At 39.0% G+C, this 21,356-nt stretch overlaps 1 protein-coding gene across 3 annotated transcripts; it reads left to right on the forward strand.

Moving 5' to 3' along the window:
* The first annotated feature begins 783 nt into the window (after positions 1-783).
* Positions 784-12,091, forward strand: dhx38 (DEAH (Asp-Glu-Ala-His) box polypeptide 38). Of its 3 annotated transcripts, none has more exons than XM_055154629.1 (27): positions 784-1,019; positions 1,585-1,913; positions 2,082-2,278; positions 2,400-2,543; positions 2,640-2,796; positions 2,999-3,117; positions 3,203-3,279; positions 3,381-3,536; positions 3,608-3,769; positions 3,848-3,955; positions 4,874-4,998; positions 5,069-5,206; positions 5,299-5,485; positions 5,665-5,850; positions 6,220-6,360; positions 6,519-6,629; positions 6,728-6,844; positions 6,964-7,071; positions 7,147-7,259; positions 7,339-7,547; positions 8,159-8,313; positions 8,460-8,615; positions 8,755-8,889; positions 9,102-9,227; positions 9,313-9,408; positions 9,915-10,036; positions 11,445-12,091. In XM_055154629.1, the coding sequence occupies exons 2-27, from the start codon at positions 1,588-1,590 to the stop codon at positions 11,524-11,526; spliced, it is 3,753 nt and encodes a 1,250-aa protein (XP_055010604.1). In that variant the 5' UTR covers positions 784-1,019; positions 1,585-1,587; the 3' UTR covers positions 11,527-12,091. The 3 variants fall into 3 exon arrangements, with proteins under 3 accessions (XP_055010604.1, XP_020797081.1, XP_020797082.1); XM_020941422.2 differs by having other exon boundaries at positions 784-1,013; XM_020941423.2 differs by having other exon boundaries at positions 784-1,013; positions 2,085-2,278.
* The last annotated feature ends 9,265 nt before the right edge of the window (positions 12,092-21,356 follow it).

Here is a 21,356-nt window from a genome sequence, read left to right on the forward strand (position 1 = left end):
TTATAGAAATATATTTGAGAGTCTGAGACCTGCTTGTCTCCATGGACCCTAGAGTATGTCATTAAACTTCTATCTTACTTCTATCTTAAATTTATCTATATGGACACAAGCACGTGGCTCCATAGGCCAAATTACAGGTCACATTTATGGAGAGGTGTCCCTGCTCAGAAAGAATGTGTGTTTTTTCTTAATATTTTTGAGCAATAAAAACATGTGTAAATGAATGGTAGATAGATAAATAAAAAAGCCACATAATGGAACATGCCCTACTGTGGAACATTCCTAGCAAAGCAACATCTCCATAGAGGCCCTCTACCCAAATTTAGAGAATGCAAATTAAATTGTATTTTCAGTGTTGTCAGTGTGTCAGTTCAATCTTTTACCCATTTTAAAGGAATTTGTTGTTGTTAATCAGATTAGAACCGTACATAATCTCAAACCACCTTTTCTGCATATTTTAAATTAATTAGGCCAAAATGTTGTTTTACTATTCAAGGCTCAAAGACATTACTGTGCTTTCACTCAGATGTCTCTGTTTTATTGTTTGACATTTCAAAGTAGTAGCTTTATATTGAACCATTAAAACCATACATTTCTGAAAAGAGTTTAAAAGTTTTGTTTGTTTGTTTATGTTTTTTTTGTACATAGTACTGTAAACGCTAAGTTTATTCAAAATATAGCGCGTCCTGAGCGAGTCTTATTAAAGTCTGGCCAAGGCTGAATGTAAGAGTTATGTGCACAAGGGGGCAGTAATGTGTCTATAATCAGAATGACGTCAAACGTTTACGTAGCCGAAGAAGAGGAGGAATTGTGGGATTGATATGGCAGCCTCCGCTGCTGTAAACATTCGCGTTGTTCTTACGAAATATTTTTTTGATTGCTACTGATTTTCTGTTTTTTAAATCTCTGATATTTAATTGTACTATTAAGCGTGGGCTGACGTGAAGACCTGATTTTTATTTTTTTTTAACATAGCGGAAAGCTTTCTTTGGTTGTTGGACCTACAGTCACGGGTTCGTGTTAGTATCTCATGTTTATTATGACGATTATGATATGATTTTTTTTGTTTTTGTTTTGTTATTTTATATTTGAAATTATTTACATTTATTACAGATTCATTACGATGTTCTAATTTGTAGCTCTGTATGGTTTGGTTGATTTCATGACAAAAAACTCGAATAAGCCACTAAACTAAATTAATTAAACTAATAATCCAAATTTTAATAGCTAAACCCTATGAAAAATACAGTTGCGTTGCCGTTAATCCAATTTAGTAATCATCAATGGTAATCTCTGGCCCTTTTAATCGCGAGATCCTCAGCCAGTTCTGTCAGAAGCGGCATGTGATTTGGAGCAGAATTCAGACTTTGGAGGAAGAAATGTTTTACATTTATGTATAGCAGGTTTATTATGTTCAGGAAAATGAATGTAGAAAGCTATTTTATCGGTTTTCAAAGTTTCAGACTAATAAAAACTGAAAATTTTGATCGATATTAGTAAAAAATAAATATTGTCATATAACTGTCATATCACCCAGCCCTATTAATTGTGTGTTGTCATTGTCACTTGATTTGTGATCCACAGACCATGGACGAGGATGTGTCCATGCACAGACTTGCTGGGTCTGACCCGTCTGCTCAGGTTGGGGGACTGATCGTAAAGAAGAAGAGCGCTGCTGCAGAGGCTCATATTTTTCGGGCACCCACTCCACGGACATCCTTACTGGGCTTGGACCTTTTAGCTGCTCAGAAAAGGAAAGAGCGAGATTTAAAAGAAAAGGCTGATGGTTCTGATGAAGAGCGAAACTTAAAGAAATCAAAAGTTTCATCCTACAAAGACTGGGATGAGGGAAAAAGTGATTCTGGTTCAGACGAGGAGGATGATGACAAAAATAAAGACACCAAGAAAGAAAGGTAAAGAAATATTGTATGGGAAATGTTAGATTTCTTAAAGCATCTATACAGTATGATTCATATTCTAAAGCCACATTTGATCTGTGATTGGTTTATTCACACTTGTACTTATGTTTGCAATTTGTGAGTGGCTTACAACTTATGTTTGTGGCTTGATTTCATTTATAGCAGAAAGTATCGTGTTACTGGTTCTGAAACACCATCCAACCCTGGAGGAGTCAGTGAGGAGTTCCTCCGCAGACATGAGCAGAGAGAGAAAGACCGTCGGGAACATGGAGTCTATGCCTCATCAAAAGAGGACAGAAAACGGGAGAAAGACAGGGAGCGAAGTAGAGACAAACACCGGGACAGGCGCAGTGAACGAGGTGTGTGCGTGTGGGAACAGGTCAAACTTCATTAATATAGATTTTTTTTTTCCATATGTTTTATATTTTGTGTATATTTTATTCTGTATTCAGTTATTCTTGTTTTGTTTGTCATTTTTAGATGACAGAGAAAGCAGCAGGGGTCGGTCGGAGCGTGGAGACCGCAGTGACAGAAGTGACCGCTCCCAGAGAGATGGTTGGTCAGAGCGAATCAGCCGCGGCAGCAGGAGAGATGAGCCAATGACTCCACAGTTTCACTCCAGGGGTAGGCTGGTGTTTTTTGTTTTTATTTTTTTTCCAGTTTTCTTGTACATACGCAAGTTCTTAACACAACAACATAAACTTCAATATTTGAAAACAGACACACCTTCCAGATCCAATTGGGAGGAGGATGACAGTGGTTATCCCAGCAGTCGACATTCCCAATGGGAGTCTCCCTCTCCTGCTCCTTCACACCGAGAGTCGGACCGCTCTGAGAGAAGCCATAGATCTGGCAGAGAGAGTGAGCGGAGGGACAGGTAAACATCTGTGATAAGTTGCTTGAACATAATGAACTGTTAGGTTAGTTTAGACTATGCGTAGGCTCTACACTGTTTTTGTCAGACTGGTGATAAATTATACAATTTACATATTTAAATTAGAGGGTCACTCTTGAGATTAATGTTTACTTAGAAACTTTGCAAACCCTGTGTTTAGAAACCCTGTCTGGTTTATATATAGGTCAGTCAAAGGTCGTTACCCTGATGACACACCTCTCCCAACCCCTTCATACAAGTACAATGAATGGGCCAATGACAGAAGGCATTTTGGTTCAACTCCCCGTTTATCACAAGGAAAAGGTACAAAGTGGTTATAATTTTTATTTATTTATATATTTTTTGGTGTGTGCATAGGTTGCTTACTTTATTGCACCAATGTCTATAGGTAAAAAAGGAGATGGCGCAAGTGGAATTGCATTTGATAATGACGATGAACAAGAACAGTGGGAGGAAGATCAGAAGGTAGGAGTCCTCCTTTCTCATTATACACAGAAATAAAATTATGGTCAGTAACCCATAATAATTTCTACTTAACAATTTTGTTTCTATGTAATATTCTGCAGCAAGCAGATAGAGATTGGTACATGATGGATGAAGGATATGATGAATTCCACAACCCTTTCACATCCACATCAGATGAATATGTAAAGAAAAGAGAACAAATTCTTCAGAAGCAGACCCAGAAAAGGATATCTGCCCAAAAGCGACAGATCAATGAGGTAATATAATAATTGTTGCCTATTAGCAGTTTGTGGAATTGGATATACATTATACATATGACTTATTTCAGGATAATGAACGATGGGAGACCAACCGTATGCTGACCAGTGGTGTTGTTCAAAGGCTGGAAGTTGATGAAGATTTTGAGGAGGATAATGCTGCCAAGGTTCACTTACAAGTGCACAACTTGGTTCCTCCTTTCTTAGATGGAAGAATAGTCTTCACCAAACAGGTAAGAGCATAATTATGATGAAAAGGGCCTCCATTTGATACATTGTTTTTGAAATGTGAATAATTTTCTCCTCTGTAGCCAGAGCCAGTTATTCCTGTTAGAGATCCGACTTCAGACATGGCTATCATCTCTCGCAAAGGCAGCCAACTTGTTCGTAAACACAGGGAACAAAAGGAACGCAAAAAGGTAATTAAAACCATCATGTAAGGACAAGCTCACGGTTACAAGCCAAAATGTTTCCTCCGACTGGCTGGGCGCTCCCCTACAGGTAGTGTGAGGAGCTCAGCCACACAGAAGGAGCTTTGAGTAAAGCCGCTTCTCTTCCACTTTGAGAGAAGCCAGCTGAGGTGGCTCGGGCATCTGTTTGAGGTGCCTCCTGGACGCCTCCCTAGGGAGGTGTTCCGGGCATGTCCCACTGGTAGGAGGTCTTGGGGCAGCTGTGGCTACAATAGTAGTTTGCCACCCAGTGAGTGTGAAGTGAATGCATAATGCTCTGTAAAGAGCTTTGGGTATCTTGAAAGGCACTAAATGCAATGATTAATTGATCATTTAAAAATTAATTAATTAATTAACTAAAAGACCCAGGACACACTGGAGGGACTATGTCTCTCGGCTGGCCTGGGAACGCCTCGGGGTCCCCCTGAAGGAGCTAAAGGAAGTGTCTGGGGTGAGGTAAGTCTGGGAGTCCTTGCTTAGACTGCTGCCCCCATGATCCGGGGCCGGATAAGCGGAAGAAAATGGATAGATGTAAAATGGACTAATGCTGGTGTTAAATCTAGAAAATGTACGTAGATTTTTCTTTGCTCATTTGCTATAGCTGGTCTTATTTACTGTTTATGCCAAATACACAATACAAATGTAAGAACAATATCTTTATGTTTGGGAAATTTTAATGGGTTTTGTTGGTTCACACCTGTCCGGATGATAATGCCAGGGCTGGCCAACTTTGTTTTTTCATGAATATTTCATCCGATTATGTAACTTGTCAGTCAATGACATTTCTGCTATGGACCCCACATGTCAAATTGATAAATGTGCTGCTTGGTTCTTTGATCTATATAATGCATTGCAAAATCATGTAACTTATTTTCAACATTGTTTTAGGCACAGCATAAACATTGGGAGCTGGCTGGAACTAAGCTGGGAGATATCATGGGGATTAAGAAGACTGAAGAAGAGGATGAGTCTGGAGCCAGAGTCATTGGGGAAGATGGGAAAGTAGATTACAGGTAACAGCTAAAGGAACACAGATCATAATGTGATATATGTTAAATACATTAACTTGTGTCCAATTGCCAGAGCTGAGCAGAAATTTGCTGAGCACATGAAAGAAAAGAGTGAGGCAACCAGTGAATTTGCTAAAAAGAAAAGTATTACAGAGCAGAGGCAATACCTACCCATTTTTGCTGTGAGACAACAACTTCTTAACATCATAAGGTATGGACAGAAAAAATATATTAAATACTCTAAAATAAATAAAAATACTAATTTTATATTGCATTAACCTGATTATGCTGATGATCTTGCAGGGATAATAGCATAGTTATTGTTGTTGGAGAGACAGGAAGTGGCAAAACCACCCAACTAACTCAATACTTACATGAAGATGGTTATACAAGTTATGGCATGGTGGGATGCACTCAACCCAGAAGAGTGGCAGCTATGAGTGTTGCTAAACGAGTGAGTGAAGAGATTGGCAGCAACCTGGGAGAAGAGGTGAGAGTAATTTGTTTTATAAAATGTATTTATAAAAAAGTAAAGAGAAAATGTTATTCATCTTTAATTTTTACATTAAATGTACTTTGGTGTAGTGGTAGCTGGCACACGCTTTAAACCAAACAGCAACACTGCCATCTAGTGACCAGATGTCTGACTTGCATTATTTTCCTTCTCAGGTGGGCTATGCTATTCGATTTGAGGACTGCACATCTGAGAAGACCGTGATAAAGTACATGACTGATGGTATTTTGCTCAGAGAGTCACTAAGGGAGTCTGACTTGGACCACTATAGTGCAGTGATCATGGATGAGGCTCATGAGCGCTCCCTCAATACTGATGTCCTGTTTGGGTTGCTCAGAGAGGTCAGTGCTCTGCTACTGTATAACACCAAACACAAAACATATATTAAAGCAGAATATGTTTTATGTTCCCCAATATTTAAACTATTTTAACTGGGGCAGCAGTAGCTCAGTTGGTAGAGCGTTGTCCACTGATCCAAAGGTTTGTGGTTAGAATCCCACTCTCGACATTAACATCATTGGTTGAGCAGTCAGATCCACTGACCCACAGGATGGCAGTGTGATTCCAACTCCCACAGATGTACACTGTGTACACTGGTGTATGAATGTGTGTGTGTGAATGGGTGAGTGGTTCCTTGTAAAGCGATTTGAGTGCCTTGAAGGTGATAAAGCTCTATATAAATATGTGACCATTTACCATTTGAATTTCAGGTTGTGTCACGACGCACAGACTTGAAACTAATTGTTACATCTGCTACTATGGACTCGGATAAATTTGCTGCATTTTTTGGCAATGTCCCAATATTTCACATTCCAGGAAGAACCTTTCCAGTAGACATTTTGTTCAGCAAGGTTTGACAGTTTACTCTGTTTATGTTATATATAGTATATATATATATATATATATATATATATATATATATATATATATATATATATATATATATATATATAATCTATTGGTAGTACTTGGTATTTTAATTGGCTTAATGTTTCTTTGTTCTGTGCAGACTCCTCAAGAGGACTATGTGGAGGCTGCAGTGAAACAAGCGCTGCAGATCCACTTAAGTGGCTTGATAGGGGACATTCTTATTTTTATGCCGGGACAGGAAGATATTGAGGTTTGTAATACACATAATATATATTTGTATCTGGTAGCTGTGCAGATTGATTTTGGTCATTTAAATTTGTCATTTGATCATTTTCATTCTTTGTGCAGGTCACATCAGATCAGATTGTGGAGAGGTTAGGGGACTTGGACAATGCTCCCCCTCTGGCTGTACTCCCTATATATTCACAGCTCCCCTCTGACCTCCAGGCCAAAATCTTCCAAAAGGTCAGTGGTTAGCAGATTATTGGAACATTGATAATATGGGGAAAAAACATATATAACAACAAATATTGTCTGATTGTCGGGATATTCCCCTAAACATAAATTAATATTTTAAATTTTAGGCTCCAGATGGCGTAAGAAAATGTATAGTGGCTACAAACATTGCAGAGACGTCCCTCACTGTGGATGGTATTATGTTTGTGATCGATTCAGGATACTGTAAATTAAAGGTAATTTATACATCACAAAGTACACAGGACTACAGCAGCTACACCAGAATGTGAACTAAATTTGTCTGTTCACAGGTGTTTAATCCTCGCATTGGTATGGATGCCCTTCAAGTGTATCCTATCAGCCAAGCTAACGCTAACCAGCGCGCAGGTCGAGCGGGTCGTACTGGTCCAGGACAGTGTTACAGGTAAGCTCTGCTGTACTGTTAATATTCTGTGATATGAAAAATAAATACAAAATTTTAATTGCTGTGTGATTATCCATAGACTCTACACTCAGAGTGCATATAAGAATGAAATGTTGACTACCACCATCCCAGAAATTCAGAGAACTAATCTCGCCAATGTAGTTCTGTTGCTCAAGTCTCTTGGAGTGCAGGACCTGCTCCTCTTCCACTTTATGGACCCACCACCTGAGGACAACATGCTCAACTCTATGTATCAGCTCTGGATCCTTGGAGCTCTCGACAACACTGGTGAGAAATAAATAACAGATATTTCACATTGTACTGTACATGAACAGCTGAAAGACAGACAGTGCAGTGATGTATGTCTTAGACATAGAAAGGTGGCCCATTGAAGGAGGTTGTGAGGTTCAGCCTGTGAAGTAATTGCCTAGTAACTGATCCTGTGTATGATTTGACTGGTCGGGCCTCATTTTGGTCTCATCCTCTGAGATTCCTTGGGATTTAGGGATTTGGGATAAGGGGGACTTTGAGGATTCCCTGTATGGTGTGTTAACAGCAGATTATCTCTGATTAAGCCTTACCTGCCCCAAACTGACTGCTGTCTCTGACTTTCCTTCTTGTAAGCTTCTTAGATGATGTTGTCTAATCATTTGAATCAGAAGTGAAAGTTTTTGATCTTTGTGGTTTTCCTCTTGAGTATCGTAAGTGTCAGCAGTACTCTGTCTGATAAATAATAATCTAAATAAGCCTTTTACTGACTACTTCTCCTTTTTTTGAGAAGAGGCCAAGCACTAATGTCTGTCCTTCCTTCCTGTCCTCTTCACATCTCATGCACTTTATACTTTACTCTATACTTCATCATGTGCTCATACAGTAATAGCCTGCTGTTGTCCTTTCAGGGGCATTGACACCTACTGGGCGACTGATGGTGGAGTTTCCTCTGGACCCAGCTTTGTCCAAAATGCTCATTGTGTCATGTGACATGGGTTGCAGTGCAGACATCCTCATCATTGTATCCATGCTTTCTGTGCCTGCTATATTTTACCGACCAAAAGTAGGACTTTTTCCTGTATTTTTCCTATATTTTTATATGTATATATTTTTTCAAAATTCTATATCAATATACATAATTGTACGTGATGTATTAAAAATACTATTAAACTCACAAAATGATTTCAAATTTTCTGTCGTTTTCCAAAGGGTCGTGAGGAGGAGAGTGATCAAGTGAGGGAAAAGTTTGCTGTCCCAGAGAGTGACCATCTGACCTACCTCAATGTGTACATGCAGTGGAAGAACAATAATTATTCCAGCATCTGGTGCAACGAGCACTTTATTCACACCAAGGCCATGCGCAAGGTCAGTACAACACAGATGGCTCTTTTCAGCTATCTGAATAAAACATTTATTCAGTTAGAGATCCTTTTTTCTAACTAACTAAGACTATTAAGACAAGACAGTATTATTATCTTCTATAAAGTAATATATTTTTCTTTAGGTGCGAGAGGTGCGCTCACAGTTAAAGGACATCATGGTACAACAGAGGATGAATTTAGCGTCCTCTGGCTCTGACTGGGACGTAATCAGGAAATGTATCTGTGCTGCTTACTTCCACCAGGCAGCCAAGCTCAAGGTACTAGCTACAGTTACCCTTGATTAATTAATTGAGATTAATTAATTTATTGGTTAATTAATAGATTAATGGATTTCACTTTATTTTATGTGTTAATATATATGACAAATATTGCAAAGGTTTTCTTATTCTGTTGTTGGGGTTGTTGTCTAATACCCTACAATATGCAAGTTAAAAGGTGCTATTCTTTCTATTTATAATGTTGCTGCTAGGGCATTGGTGAATATGTGAATGTGAGGACGGGCATGCCGTGTCACCTCCATCCCACCAGCTCTTTGTTTGGAATGGGCTACACCCCTGACTACATCATTTACCACGAACTTGTCATGACAACCAAGGTGAGAACTTGTTTCATTTAGTACATTTGTGATCATATAATTTGTACAGAGTTAAGGTTTAAATTGTGTGGTTCCTTTATTGCAGGAATACATGCAGTGTGTGACAGCAGTTGATGGAGAGTGGCTTGCAGAACTTGGACCAATGTTTTACAGCATCAAACATGCAGGCAAAAGTCGACAGGTAAGAAGGTTTAAGTAATTTGATAAAACAGAGTCCAAGTTGAGTGGCTAACACTCTCGCCTCACAGCAAGAGCTGAGTTTGTGGAACCCCGGGTTTTTGCTCATAAACCCAAAACATGCGCAAAATGTAAAATCCTAGTCCTGACCAAGACAAGCTCAGGATCTGGAGGAATTCCCGGACACTGTATTTTGGTAGCTGTATCGAATATATAGTATATTTGACAAATATTGACTATCATCAGGCCCCTGGTGGATCACAAGCCAGCTTTCTCTAAACTTCGATGACAAGTGCTTGACTGACTGTCAATTTGAAAATCAAGAAAAAGGCAAAAATATGTGAGGATCTTCTGTTTTGACAATTTTTTCATTACCTGCAGAAAGTGCTTGGTGCCTGCAAACCAAAGGATAGTTACACAAATGACATAGATAATAGTGTGTAATATATAGAGAGGCAGTATAATTTGAAATATTTACAGTTCTTACATACTTTTACTATTACACTGCAGGAAAACCGTCGCCGTGCCAAAGAGGAGATTACCAACATGGAGGAGGAAATGGCTATGGCCCAAGAGCAGATGCGAGCCCGTCGAGAGGAGCAGGAGAGGAAGAGCAACCCAGGCAGTGTCAGGTAAGTCTGCCCTGAACTATACAACACAGAGGCCTTGTTCAAGCACACCGTCCCTATGGCCTTTATTTCCAGAGCCAAGATACAAACGTTTAATTTACCTACTTGCTGCCAATCCATATCATCAGCCCTCCCTCCTGCATTTGCTTCGATACACCTCTCTCACTTTTCATGATGAGCTTTTCTCACCTTTGGTCCCCACAGATGTGACAAAAGAAATAATATTGACTCTTGGCTGACCCCTATTACTGCAGCAATTTAAATTGTGCCATAGCAGAGCTGAGAAAGGCAGGGAACCTTCATTTTCAAATTAGACCAAAAAATTAATTTCACACCCATCAGAAGGATTTACAGGCAGAAGTATGGTTATAAAGAATTATTTTGAAAAAGGGGGACTATACATGTTAATTATCCAGTGGATTTATCTGAAATAACTGAAAGTTACTATACACCAAGAAAAAGAAAAAAAATTCATTTAAATATAAGCTGGGGGTGTGATTTTCAACATCACTGGCTATCCAGGGCTTCAGCTTCTGGTTTTAGTACTGTCTCCTTCAAATTTATTGTAAATTACTACTAAAGATGGCCAATTAATCACATTTTGATAGAGATTCAGTCATTTCTAATAGTGAGGTCTACTGCTAATCCTCTGTCAGTAAAAGTATGTGACCGTACTTTGGAAGTTTGACCATTATATGTGTTAAATGTCTTAAAAATCAGTATTTTTATGTTCAGTAAATTAATATCGAAAGGCATTGTTATTTGCTTTAAATTGGACAATGATCAATCAATATGAGCATAAAATAAATGTATGAAAGAAAAATGTGATGCATTTTTTTCATGTTGCCCAGTCCTAATGAGTACATTAATGGGATTTCATAAAAAGTTTTTGTTTGGTAAAAAATATAGTTGGTGTACTTGTTTCATTTGCTGATATGTCACAGACCAACCCAGTGATGCATATGGCTCACTGTTAATGTGAGTATTAAGCACATCTATTCTTATTTTACACTTAACTTTGCACAACTCACTGCTGAAACAGTTTTATCTAAACTTGTCTAGTGATGTTGAACTGCAATAATTCCACCTTAAGAGACCATGGTACAGGGGACACAGTGACAGAAGGGGGTTATGGCCTGATGGTTGTAATTGCTGCTGTGTGTGCATGTGTGACAGAGAAATAAGAGAAGTGTGGCCAGTGTCAGTGTGTCACAAAGTTGTAATTAAAGATGATAGATTGTGCTGTCAGAAAAGTCAAGCTCCCCATCACAATACTCTCTCTGAAGACTCTAGTCTGGGAAAGCTCTTGCGGTGTTCAGTCAAGGGTTGAACATGCAACATGAAACATAAGGAGATTTGATAATTGATATGAAGTACTTAATGATCATTAATAAATGTGTTTCTGTTTTAGGGGAGTCAAGATTTGCACACCTGGAAGAAAAGATGAAGCTCCTATGACACCAAGAAGAACACCTGCCCGTTTTGGACTGTAGATTGCCCATAGACTGAATAAATGGAAGGGGGGATTATAATAAGGGAAGAGCACAAACTCAACTGTTTTCATGTGCTTGTTACTATGTTCTTGTGATTGGATAATTACTTGCAATTTAATTTCCAACCACTAGAGTGTGAACTTGTATAAGCCACAATATTAAAATGCCAGGACCAATCCAGCACCTTCAAAATACAATCCCCTCTCATTTTTATTCACAAAAAGCATTTCAGACAGTAAAATAGTGTTAGTTTTACTGCAATAAATAGCAAAATATTTAGTAATATTTTTGAAAAGGTTTTAAATGCATCCACTTTTACCCTGTTAACACAAATCAGTGAATCATATTTTATTAATTAGACCCCAATGTTACAATATATTTTTTATGAATTTATTTATTTTTTTGGTTAATATCAAACTGAAAAAATAAAGCTTAATAAACTGTATAACCTTAACCTCATTGGTCCCTGTTCATATACATAAAACAACTATGGTAGTTTATGTTGTTACTCTGTTGTTGGTGCAAGTTGAAATGAAAATAAAATAATAAAATAATTGGCCCTTCAGTTTGAGTCAGTCCCTTCTTCAGTCAGATACTGGCAGCCACAGATGTCACACATCTACATGAGCGATCGCAGGGCTCTGAAAGCCTTCAGCTGTAAAGACGTTGATACGCTTTAGATGAGGAGCCAAACAATATGTGGGTGGATCTTGTTTCTGGCTTTATTGAAGCTCTATGTAAATCCTCAGGTCACAAGACTGTTGAACAAAAGCCTGGATGGTCTTCCACTGGCTTCATCATGGTTACGCTGACATTTCTTGAAGTCTCTCAGTACAAGCCTCTCTGAGTAGCTGGTATCAATTTGGAGGGAGAGGAGCTGTCCTGGCTGTGATTTTGTTCAAATGGACTGAGGCTATGTTTTTGTCTTTGGAACTCTCCTTTTCTTGTTGGTCAGGCACAGTCCGCTTCTCTGTAAAGCTTATGCAAATAGAAATGATTCTGAACGCTCCCTTGACACCCTCATTCTCACAGTTGCCGTGATTGAGTATGGCAGGCAGAGGAGGGACGCATATAATGGACTCCGCCAATTTTAATGAGACAAATCTCGGCTATGGGCTGACATTTTGAAATAGTCCTTGTGAATGACAGTGTCAGCAGTCACCTTTACCAAAGCTTTTGAGGGAAGGTCCCTTTAATGACGGAGGGAATTAAAATGGCCTCCGAAGGTGCTGGCAATAGGAGCGGAGGGATTAGGGTACAGAGCCACGCCTTTAAATGAGCCCTTGTGCCACACCCCAAATAAAGACGCATCAGTATAGCTCCTCTCCAGTGACTACATGTTATTGCCAGCCAGGGATTTCATATAGGGATTCTGTTGAATGTTAGTCGTTGACCATTACAAGTATTGTGGAGATTAGCTGTCCCTCACATTAAGTGCCCCCACACTGCTCTCATTCTTGCCCTTTTGTTGAGCGTCTGGTGGCAGGAGGGGGACAAGTTGGGCTGTCATTACAAACTTAATAAGAGCACAAGTGAGATTGATGAGAAAAACAGAGGCATCAACTGCTCTTTTAATTAACTCCTGTCCCATAATGGTGCTGGGACAGAGGCAAAGAAAGACATTTACTTTCTCTTTCCACCCTTCTATGTTTTGTTGCCTCTCTCACCTCCGATAATGAACAGCCTTCTGGGACCCAATTACATCCAAGGCTGCATTAGGAGCGCAGCGGGCCCAATGGAAACTTCAGCTGACCCCCTCCTTCCTCTGTCTCTCTCTCCCTCTATTCCCTGTTACACTGCTGGAGACGGCCTTCACTTGATTGAATTTTGAATGTTGCGGCCCCCACCAGCCCCCTAGGCCCCCGAACCTCCTCTTGTGCAGTCGCTTACCTTCACCAGCTCTGAACCCACATGTGGTTTATGATGGAAACAGGAGACAATGTATGTATGCCTGTTGTTGGTTGTCCTTGTCCACTTGATAACTACTTGCACTGATGGAGTGGCTTAGGAACTTGCTGTACTCCACTTCACATTGGCAGCACACAATCTTGTGAAACCTGGTGAAGGGCAACCACAGAGAGTCAGTGATTAATGTTATTTTCTTTTGAGACTGCTTGGGAAAAGTTGTTCATCAATTAATAGTTGGTTTGACATTTTAAAAAATGTGGTTTTACTTAAATATTTACATTCAAAGCAGAAGTTACATGGTTCCAGGCAAATCAACATTGTTTTAAGTTGTGGTCCTATCTGGGCATGTTTATTTTTTCTTCTTCTTCTTCCAAAATGTCAAAATACTGAATGTACATTGTTTTGATAAGACAAGATATGACACTACTTTACATTCAACACGAAATCCCAAATAAAATAAGAATTAGAAACTTGACAACAATTTAACCTGTCTAAATACTCTGCAAATAGTAGTAATACTAAAATATTTGTTTCCAGTTGAATATGTATTATTTCTATATTTGACCTTTTTTGCATTTCATATATAAATCTAATAACAAGGGAGATGCAAAATCAATTTAAGTTTGAACTTTAAAACCATCATTAACTAGATATCAACTCAAAAAATTATTCATATTTTTCCAAGCATTTTTTATTACAAAATCCAGGCAACTGCACCATCCACTATATTTTTTCACTCTCCATTGTCTTAGTCCTAACTAACATTGTATATATACTGTAATAGCATTCTTGGTCTGCCTCCCTGTGGACTGCACGGTTACTAAGAGCTCATCCACTATTGCTTAGGGGTCTTATTTTGTTGTAGAAGAAAGACTTTATACTGTCAAACTCAGACATCCCATGTGATTGAAGGCCGATGGGCATGGAACTCTCAGAGCTGCCCTCAAAGCTGCAACAATGCCTGCTTTCACGCGGCCAACTTCTGGTGGGTGGAGTGGAAGAACAAAGGCACACTTGTTAGGGTTCACATGCCTTTATTATTCTTTTATTTGGCTGCAATTTCTTGTCTATCTGCCCATATTCATTAAGATATTGGCCTCAGCAGGCTGAGCGGGGTTTTAAACAGAAACTCCACTGTATTTTTTAAATTCTGAAATAAAGTATGCAGTAACTGGCAAAGATCACAGCTCATTTTGGTTCATTATACTATTGATTTACATGGAATTAAAATGGAACATGACATGACCTATACATAGAACAGATATAAATATGCAGCTATGAAATGTTAGAGACATGGTACTGTTTTCAATCACTATAGCTGGCTAATCATTAAATACTGCAACTATGAACTTTAGAAACTTAACATTCAACATTTGCAACATTCGCTTTGATACTCGCTTGCATCTTTGATAAAAAGATTATGATAATGATCTAGGAAATATCTCCAGTACTCCATGATTTTGCATAGTTTTCTTGAAAACACACTTTGTTCGGAGACTTTTCCACTTTTTCAGACCCCAGCTGTCAGCGCACATCTAAAGTAGAGAAAGATGGTGTTAAGGGAGCACATGCAACCAAATAGATCAAAGAGCAGACAGATTACTAAAAACAAAAGATGTGTACAATGCTCTTAAATGTTTTTTGATCAATCAAAGAAATACTGCTGCGAGCCTAGTAATACCTAGTAATATCTACTGCTTTTCATTTGAGAGATGAACAATATAATAAAACAATGTAGCTACAAACTAAATTAATCAAATCAAAATAACAGGGGAAAACTTACAAGCACATATTATATAACTCAGAAAGAGAGAAAACATCAGGAAGTATGTTTGTTATGTTTACTTTTGTCGCCTGTGGGCTGAGACTTGGTGATTGTTTAATAACTCTTTCAATGTATAGTTTCGTAAAATTTCGAGTAATACTTAAGCTGTTACGCTACTGCCGGATTTGTTGTTGTACAAACTGACCTGTAGAAATATTGTAGCATCATGTCCCTTTTACCAGTGGGATGTGCAGTGGCGACGGGAGATGAGATCGACTTCAGCTTCTGCAAAATCACAAGAACAAACACGAGGCTGTAACAATGCTGCTTAAATCCCCAATCAGCTTCCACTTGTTAAGACCCATTCGGTGTCAAAACACTCCCTCATTACTCGAATGGACCAAGAGGTTTATGGGTTTTTCATTAGAAAAACAAGTCTCAGACCAGATGTAAATTGTAACCAAATGCAAATTGGTGGTGCTTATTCTGGCCGTGCTCCCACAATGTCCCAATCCCTCTTAAGCTTCTTGTTGACCGCGTCTGCCAGCTTTGTGTACACAATTGGCTCCTTAGCTATTCCGCTACATCATTAATGCTTACCCTTTTGTGCTGCTCAAGTCCAGCAGAATGAACACAATCACACAGGCAACATTTTATAACACACATAATTAGCCCAAGAAACTATCACTCATCCGGATAAAAATGTGCCTAGGTAACATTAGAAGTTTAAGCATGAGAGTAGGAAGACGAGGGAGATGAGCTTATCAAATAAAGCCTGAAAATGTGCAATGAATGAAATGAGTCAATCATTTTAATGTGGGACAGGGAGCCCTGAGGAGAATAAATAAGCAATCGTCACATCATGCAGTGAGAACAAATGAGCATGCTACACAATTAGGCAGGGTCACATTGTGCCAGAGCAGTGAGCAAGGGACACGCTAATGAGCAGTGAGCTGTGTGTTTGTGACTGTGCACATAGCAAGAGGAAGATGAAACGCTGGTCCTGAGCCCTCAAATTCTGATGTATGAACTAAGACAGGCTAACAGTCAGACATACAAAGAATGAGAGAGGCAGAAGACAAAGATGAAAGTCAGAGGGGGCTGCAGGAGAGGTGGGCTAGCAGTTGACTTTGTGTCTGGGGCAAGTAGACACAGCACTGAGCAGGTACAACTACCCCACAGACAAAAAGAACACAAGTGCTCAGAACGACCAACAAAAAAAGCTTTGGAAGGCGACTCTTAGTTATTAAGTATTCAATCACATAAAGGAGCTCTGAAGGCGTGAAAGGTTGTGGACCGAGGCACTTTTGCTTCAGTGCATTAAGAGCCTGGTCCAGCACTCTGCTGCATGAAAAAGAAATAGATTGCCTCCCAGGAAGACGACTGCTCAAAGGAGTTGGCTTTTCCCCTTAATAACAGCAATCTGTTGTGAAAATCTAATACTGAGTACCATTTACACAAAATCTGGATAACGTCTGCTTGGAAAAGCGGACAATATGAATATTTCATTTATGGATATACAAATAAACACAACAAGCTCCCCATCAATCTGCCGATGTTCTCAAAGTAAGTGAACTGGAACAGAGAATTACTAATGACCACACGCCACTACAAATGCACTTTTTAGATTCTACAACTGAAAAACACAATCATAAAATATTTGATTCAAGAAAACATACCCTGTTTTGCATAAATAGAAATGCTTAGGTCACAATTAGATACTCCATAAGAGATGCAACAAACCAAGCATAAACCCTCTTTCCCTCTGTTGGAGTAAGAGCCCCATCTTTGCCATTAGGGCCAGATATGGATGCACCCTTTAAGCTCAGTGCTCTCCTTCTCGCTGGCCTAATTCCCACTCCTCAGTGGTGGATAAGAGGGATCAGAAATCCATCCATATGCATGGCCCAATATCTGAGAGGGGATGTTGGGTCTCAGCCTGACCAGCGCTCTCAAAGTACTGGTAATGACACTTAATGAAAGCTGGGGAGTTGGGGAAAGCCTGTGTGCAGGCTCCCTCAGCCCCTGCACGCTAGTCTGGCCTTAAAATGCCATAAATAAACAAACACTTGATACCAGTGCTCTCACAAGCCAGTTTCTTTAACTTATTATTCATCTTATTTCATTTTAAACTCCACTTGTTCTATGTCAGAAGACCGTTTAAACCCTAACTTAGCCATGTTCACACCAAAAGTAGGTTTTACAAGTCATGTCAATTTATCCAATATGCATCTTGATAACAAGATGCACATACGGCCGGAAGCACTTCTATAGAAATATGCATAAATCTCAACAGACTGGACCAATTAGTAGCTTAACTCTGTTGTCTGCAATTAAAAGCCAAGTACACTATTGATTTTTACTTGGCCAGAGCAACTCTTCTTGTCTGTGTGATGAAAGCGATATAGTAAGGTTGAAAATGTGAGGGCTGTGAAATGGCATGTGGTCTGGTGCTGCTGCTGTGTGAGGTGCTGAGCCTCAAGGTAAACACAGCAAATGAGGGGATCGAGAGGCTCTTCTTAGCACAAGCCCCTAATCAGTACAGTCAACACATGGCAGATTGGCTTCAGAGCTTTTTCAAATGCTTTCCATCAGCCTCTGTCCTTCCACCATCAACTATCTTATCCCTCCAACCAGCCCCAATTTCCCCCTGCTTTTACATTTGAGAGGCATATCAGATCTCAGTGTTGAAGGCAAATGCCAGCTAACACCATCTGGACATAAAGTCTAAGAAAAGTTATAGAAAAATTTGTCATTTTCAGCTATGAGGCACTAAATATTATTTATTTAAGTTGTGAAACCCAGTAAAATAAATTGATATAAAATGCAGTTTCTTTTATATCTCTAAGACTCAAAGTACTACAAAATAATCTAAATTCTAAATATTACTATGCTATTCATGCCTATATTACGCAAAATTGAGTCCTGTAACTTTAACCATGTTGAAACGTTGTTACCTTATCAAAAATATACCTGGAGTTGTCTTTTGCTTCATTCCTACATGTTTGAGTGACCCTTTATAATTATAATGCCTACATCCTCAAAGCTCAAAATGCTTTGTTTCACCTCGTGATATCATTTTTAATGTAAACAGCTACCTGTTACCTTTAGTTCAGTAGAGATAGGCAATTCGAGGACTGAAATTATCCAAATGATTCTAGTAAAGATATGTGAGTTTAAAAACACAGTGGAGCACTTCCTGAATTATCACGAGGTAGAAGTGTTTTCCACACTAGGCTAAGAAGAACTCAGGGTATATATGCAGGGTCTGTGTGTGAATGTGTGAATGAAACAAAACAAAACTCCAGGTAGGTTTGTGATGAGGAAACAACATTATAAGATAGAGCCGAAAATAGTGCAATATGGGCCCTTTAAACTCTTACTCTTTATTAGTAATGACTGTAAACTTGACTTAAGCTTCTGTCTGGTCAGAAAACGTATAAGGTCCTGGTGCTGCTTTAGGAAACTTTGTGACCTCTAGAAGGAAGAAGGACCATTCCCTCTCCTGTACCCACTATGTCCTTTGATCACCATTCCCAGTGCCAGGCTGCACATTTCCCAGCCAGCTGCACTAATGTGTCTTTAGTGTTAACAAGCTTTAGCCATCAGCTAAAGGTGGGCTATAGAGGGCAAGGACACTAGACTTTAGCAGATTTCTCTTGGCGGTCATTGGATGAGTGCTGAACATGGTTGTATGTAAAAGAGAGTTTCTGCTCTATTGCATTAGAGGGCCAGAAGTAGGACCCCAGAGAGAATAGCTGGACTTCAAATACTGATGTACAGGCTGTTTGGGGGATCTCTCAGGGCTGCAGAAAACACAGACCATTAGTCACACAAACACATTGTGGCCTATGCTAATCCCAAAACAAGACACATCAACATGACAGCCAATAATATCCTGCAAGTTCAGCTGCAGCTTTGCTTTCTCTGATACTGCCTGTGATGTACCGGTGAGTGTTAATATTGACCGGCGCATAAGATGTCCCACTCCACAAGCCCTCAGTTTGAAAGCTCACAACTTTGTCACTGACACCGTTTCTCGAGTTGTCGGAGGAAAAGTAAAGCGTATACTGTATAGATTTTTAGGTTTTGAATCTTTGCCAAAGCAACGTTTAACACAGAAAACCGATCAAAGCCTAAAGTCTCTCAAACAGCACGCCAGGCAAGAGTCTGCAAGATTTTCACTTGTAAACTTAGGGAATGCATAGAAAAGTAGTGCTAATAAGGATAGTTTGACTGTGTCAGAAGGAGGTGGGTGGAAGGACACTCTAACAAGAAGGCAAGATCGGGCTTTTCAAACACACTCCAAACTAAACAAAGAACTTCAATGACTACTTAAAAGAACCCTGTCTACAACTTTTGGTTTAGAAAAAGTTTTGTCATACAAATCCACTGCTAGTCACTAATAGCACAGTACACAGTATACTGTCATCTAAATATTTCAAAATATTTCAGTAAGTTATAGAAATAGAAATTAATTACAATTACATGATTAAAATACTCAATTAATAGTACAAGTTCCAATCATCCTGATCCATGTTGTTTCGCAATCAGAGCATCATCTTGGCCAGAGCTCATGGAAAATATGGATTGTTGTATAAAATTATTAAATTCATCTTAGAACTGTATAATTTATATAGAAAACTGATCCAAAATGCTTCTAAATATCTGTTAAAAAGTAACTAGTAACTAGTACTCTGAGTAGTACAAATTTGCAGTACTGATTCAATACTAACACCTTGATATTAACATTAATACTTTTAAATAGTGAGTTACTGTTTATCCCAGCCCTACTCTGTATAGCATAACTCTTCTTTATAGCATTTTACAACAACATCACCTTGAGTTTTGCCTTTAAGATTCATTTACCATATTACTGAATAGAAGCTATGCAATCACTTCTCGTCAGGCTTGGTTTAAGATGTCCTGACCTCAATCTGCTGTGTGTTCTGCAGGTGTATGCCCATGTACACATGGGCTAATGTTTACACTACTTCAACCATTGCGCTCACATTTGGGACTAGAGCTCATACAAATAACTCCCCTCTGTCCACTTTCTCTTTCCCGTGAAGATGGATGATCTTTGTGGCTTTGCTCTTTTTCTTTCCAGTGCCAGTTTTTCATTTGCCCGCAGCAGTGCTAGGATATGATAAAAATGTGCATTAGCTATTGTTGGGATAGAAACCAATTATTGTGCAAATGTAGTGTAACCTCGGCAGCAGTGCAGTATTAAGGTCCAGCAATTGACTGCTGACGGTCAAAAACACTGTGGACCAAGTGGACTGTGGACTTTGGACAAAATGCTGCATCCCGCATGCTACATTGAAAGATACATAAATACGGGAAAGAAATAAATCATTACAAGTGAAAAAGCATTTTTGTCTATATAAAATGAATACAAACTGTGGGCACCTGAACAATATTGTTCTTCATTTTCTGTGGTTTGCAAGGAACCAAGAACAAAATGAGAAGTTGTTAGTGAGTGGATGCAGATAATAGTTGAGATTCAAGGGTTCCACGAACTTAATTTTTTTCTTTCAAAAATGTGTATTTCAGCATACTTCACTTCTTTTCTAATTTTCTTATTTTCCAGCGCTGTGTTGATCAAGTTTAATAATCCAACTTATAAAGAAAAACTTCAAGTCTATAAAAAGCCTGTTTGCTCATTTAAATGCTGTCAGCTCTTCACTTGTTTGAAGCCAAGATATCACAAAGTGATTAACACATTCCACCAATCTAGATCTTTTGTCACATTTTAATGATTATGAACCTGGCACCTGGGTTTATTTAAAAGGTAATAACAGTGAGGACATGATTAGATCTTTCGCTATGCTTAAAGAACCCTCATTTCAGTAGTAGAGACACATCCAGGAGTGGCATTTTCAAATTTTCTACTATAGATTTAATTCACCAACTAAAATAATGAATTAATCTGCACAGCCCTGTCAGAGCCTACATCTCTGTGTCCCTTATTCCCCTCGGCTCCAGCCCCAAAGCTATTTCCTGTAAGTCGTCAGCAGAGGAGAGAGATGGAGGGCTGAGCACACACCAGCGCCATCACAATGACCTTTCCACAAGCCCAGGGAGCACGCAATGCAGAGGAGAGGCAATAAAAGTAATGAAAGAAGCAAAGGCAATTAAAGTTGTGTGTGCATGT

This window comes from Boleophthalmus pectinirostris, unplaced genomic scaffold (assembly GCF_026225935.1).
Source record: "Boleophthalmus pectinirostris isolate CB_2022bp ecotype Guang Dong unplaced genomic scaffold, ASM2622593v1 HiC_scaffold_19, whole genome shotgun sequence".
Taxonomy (NCBI): domain Eukaryota; kingdom Metazoa; phylum Chordata; class Actinopteri; order Gobiiformes; family Gobiidae; genus Boleophthalmus; species Boleophthalmus pectinirostris.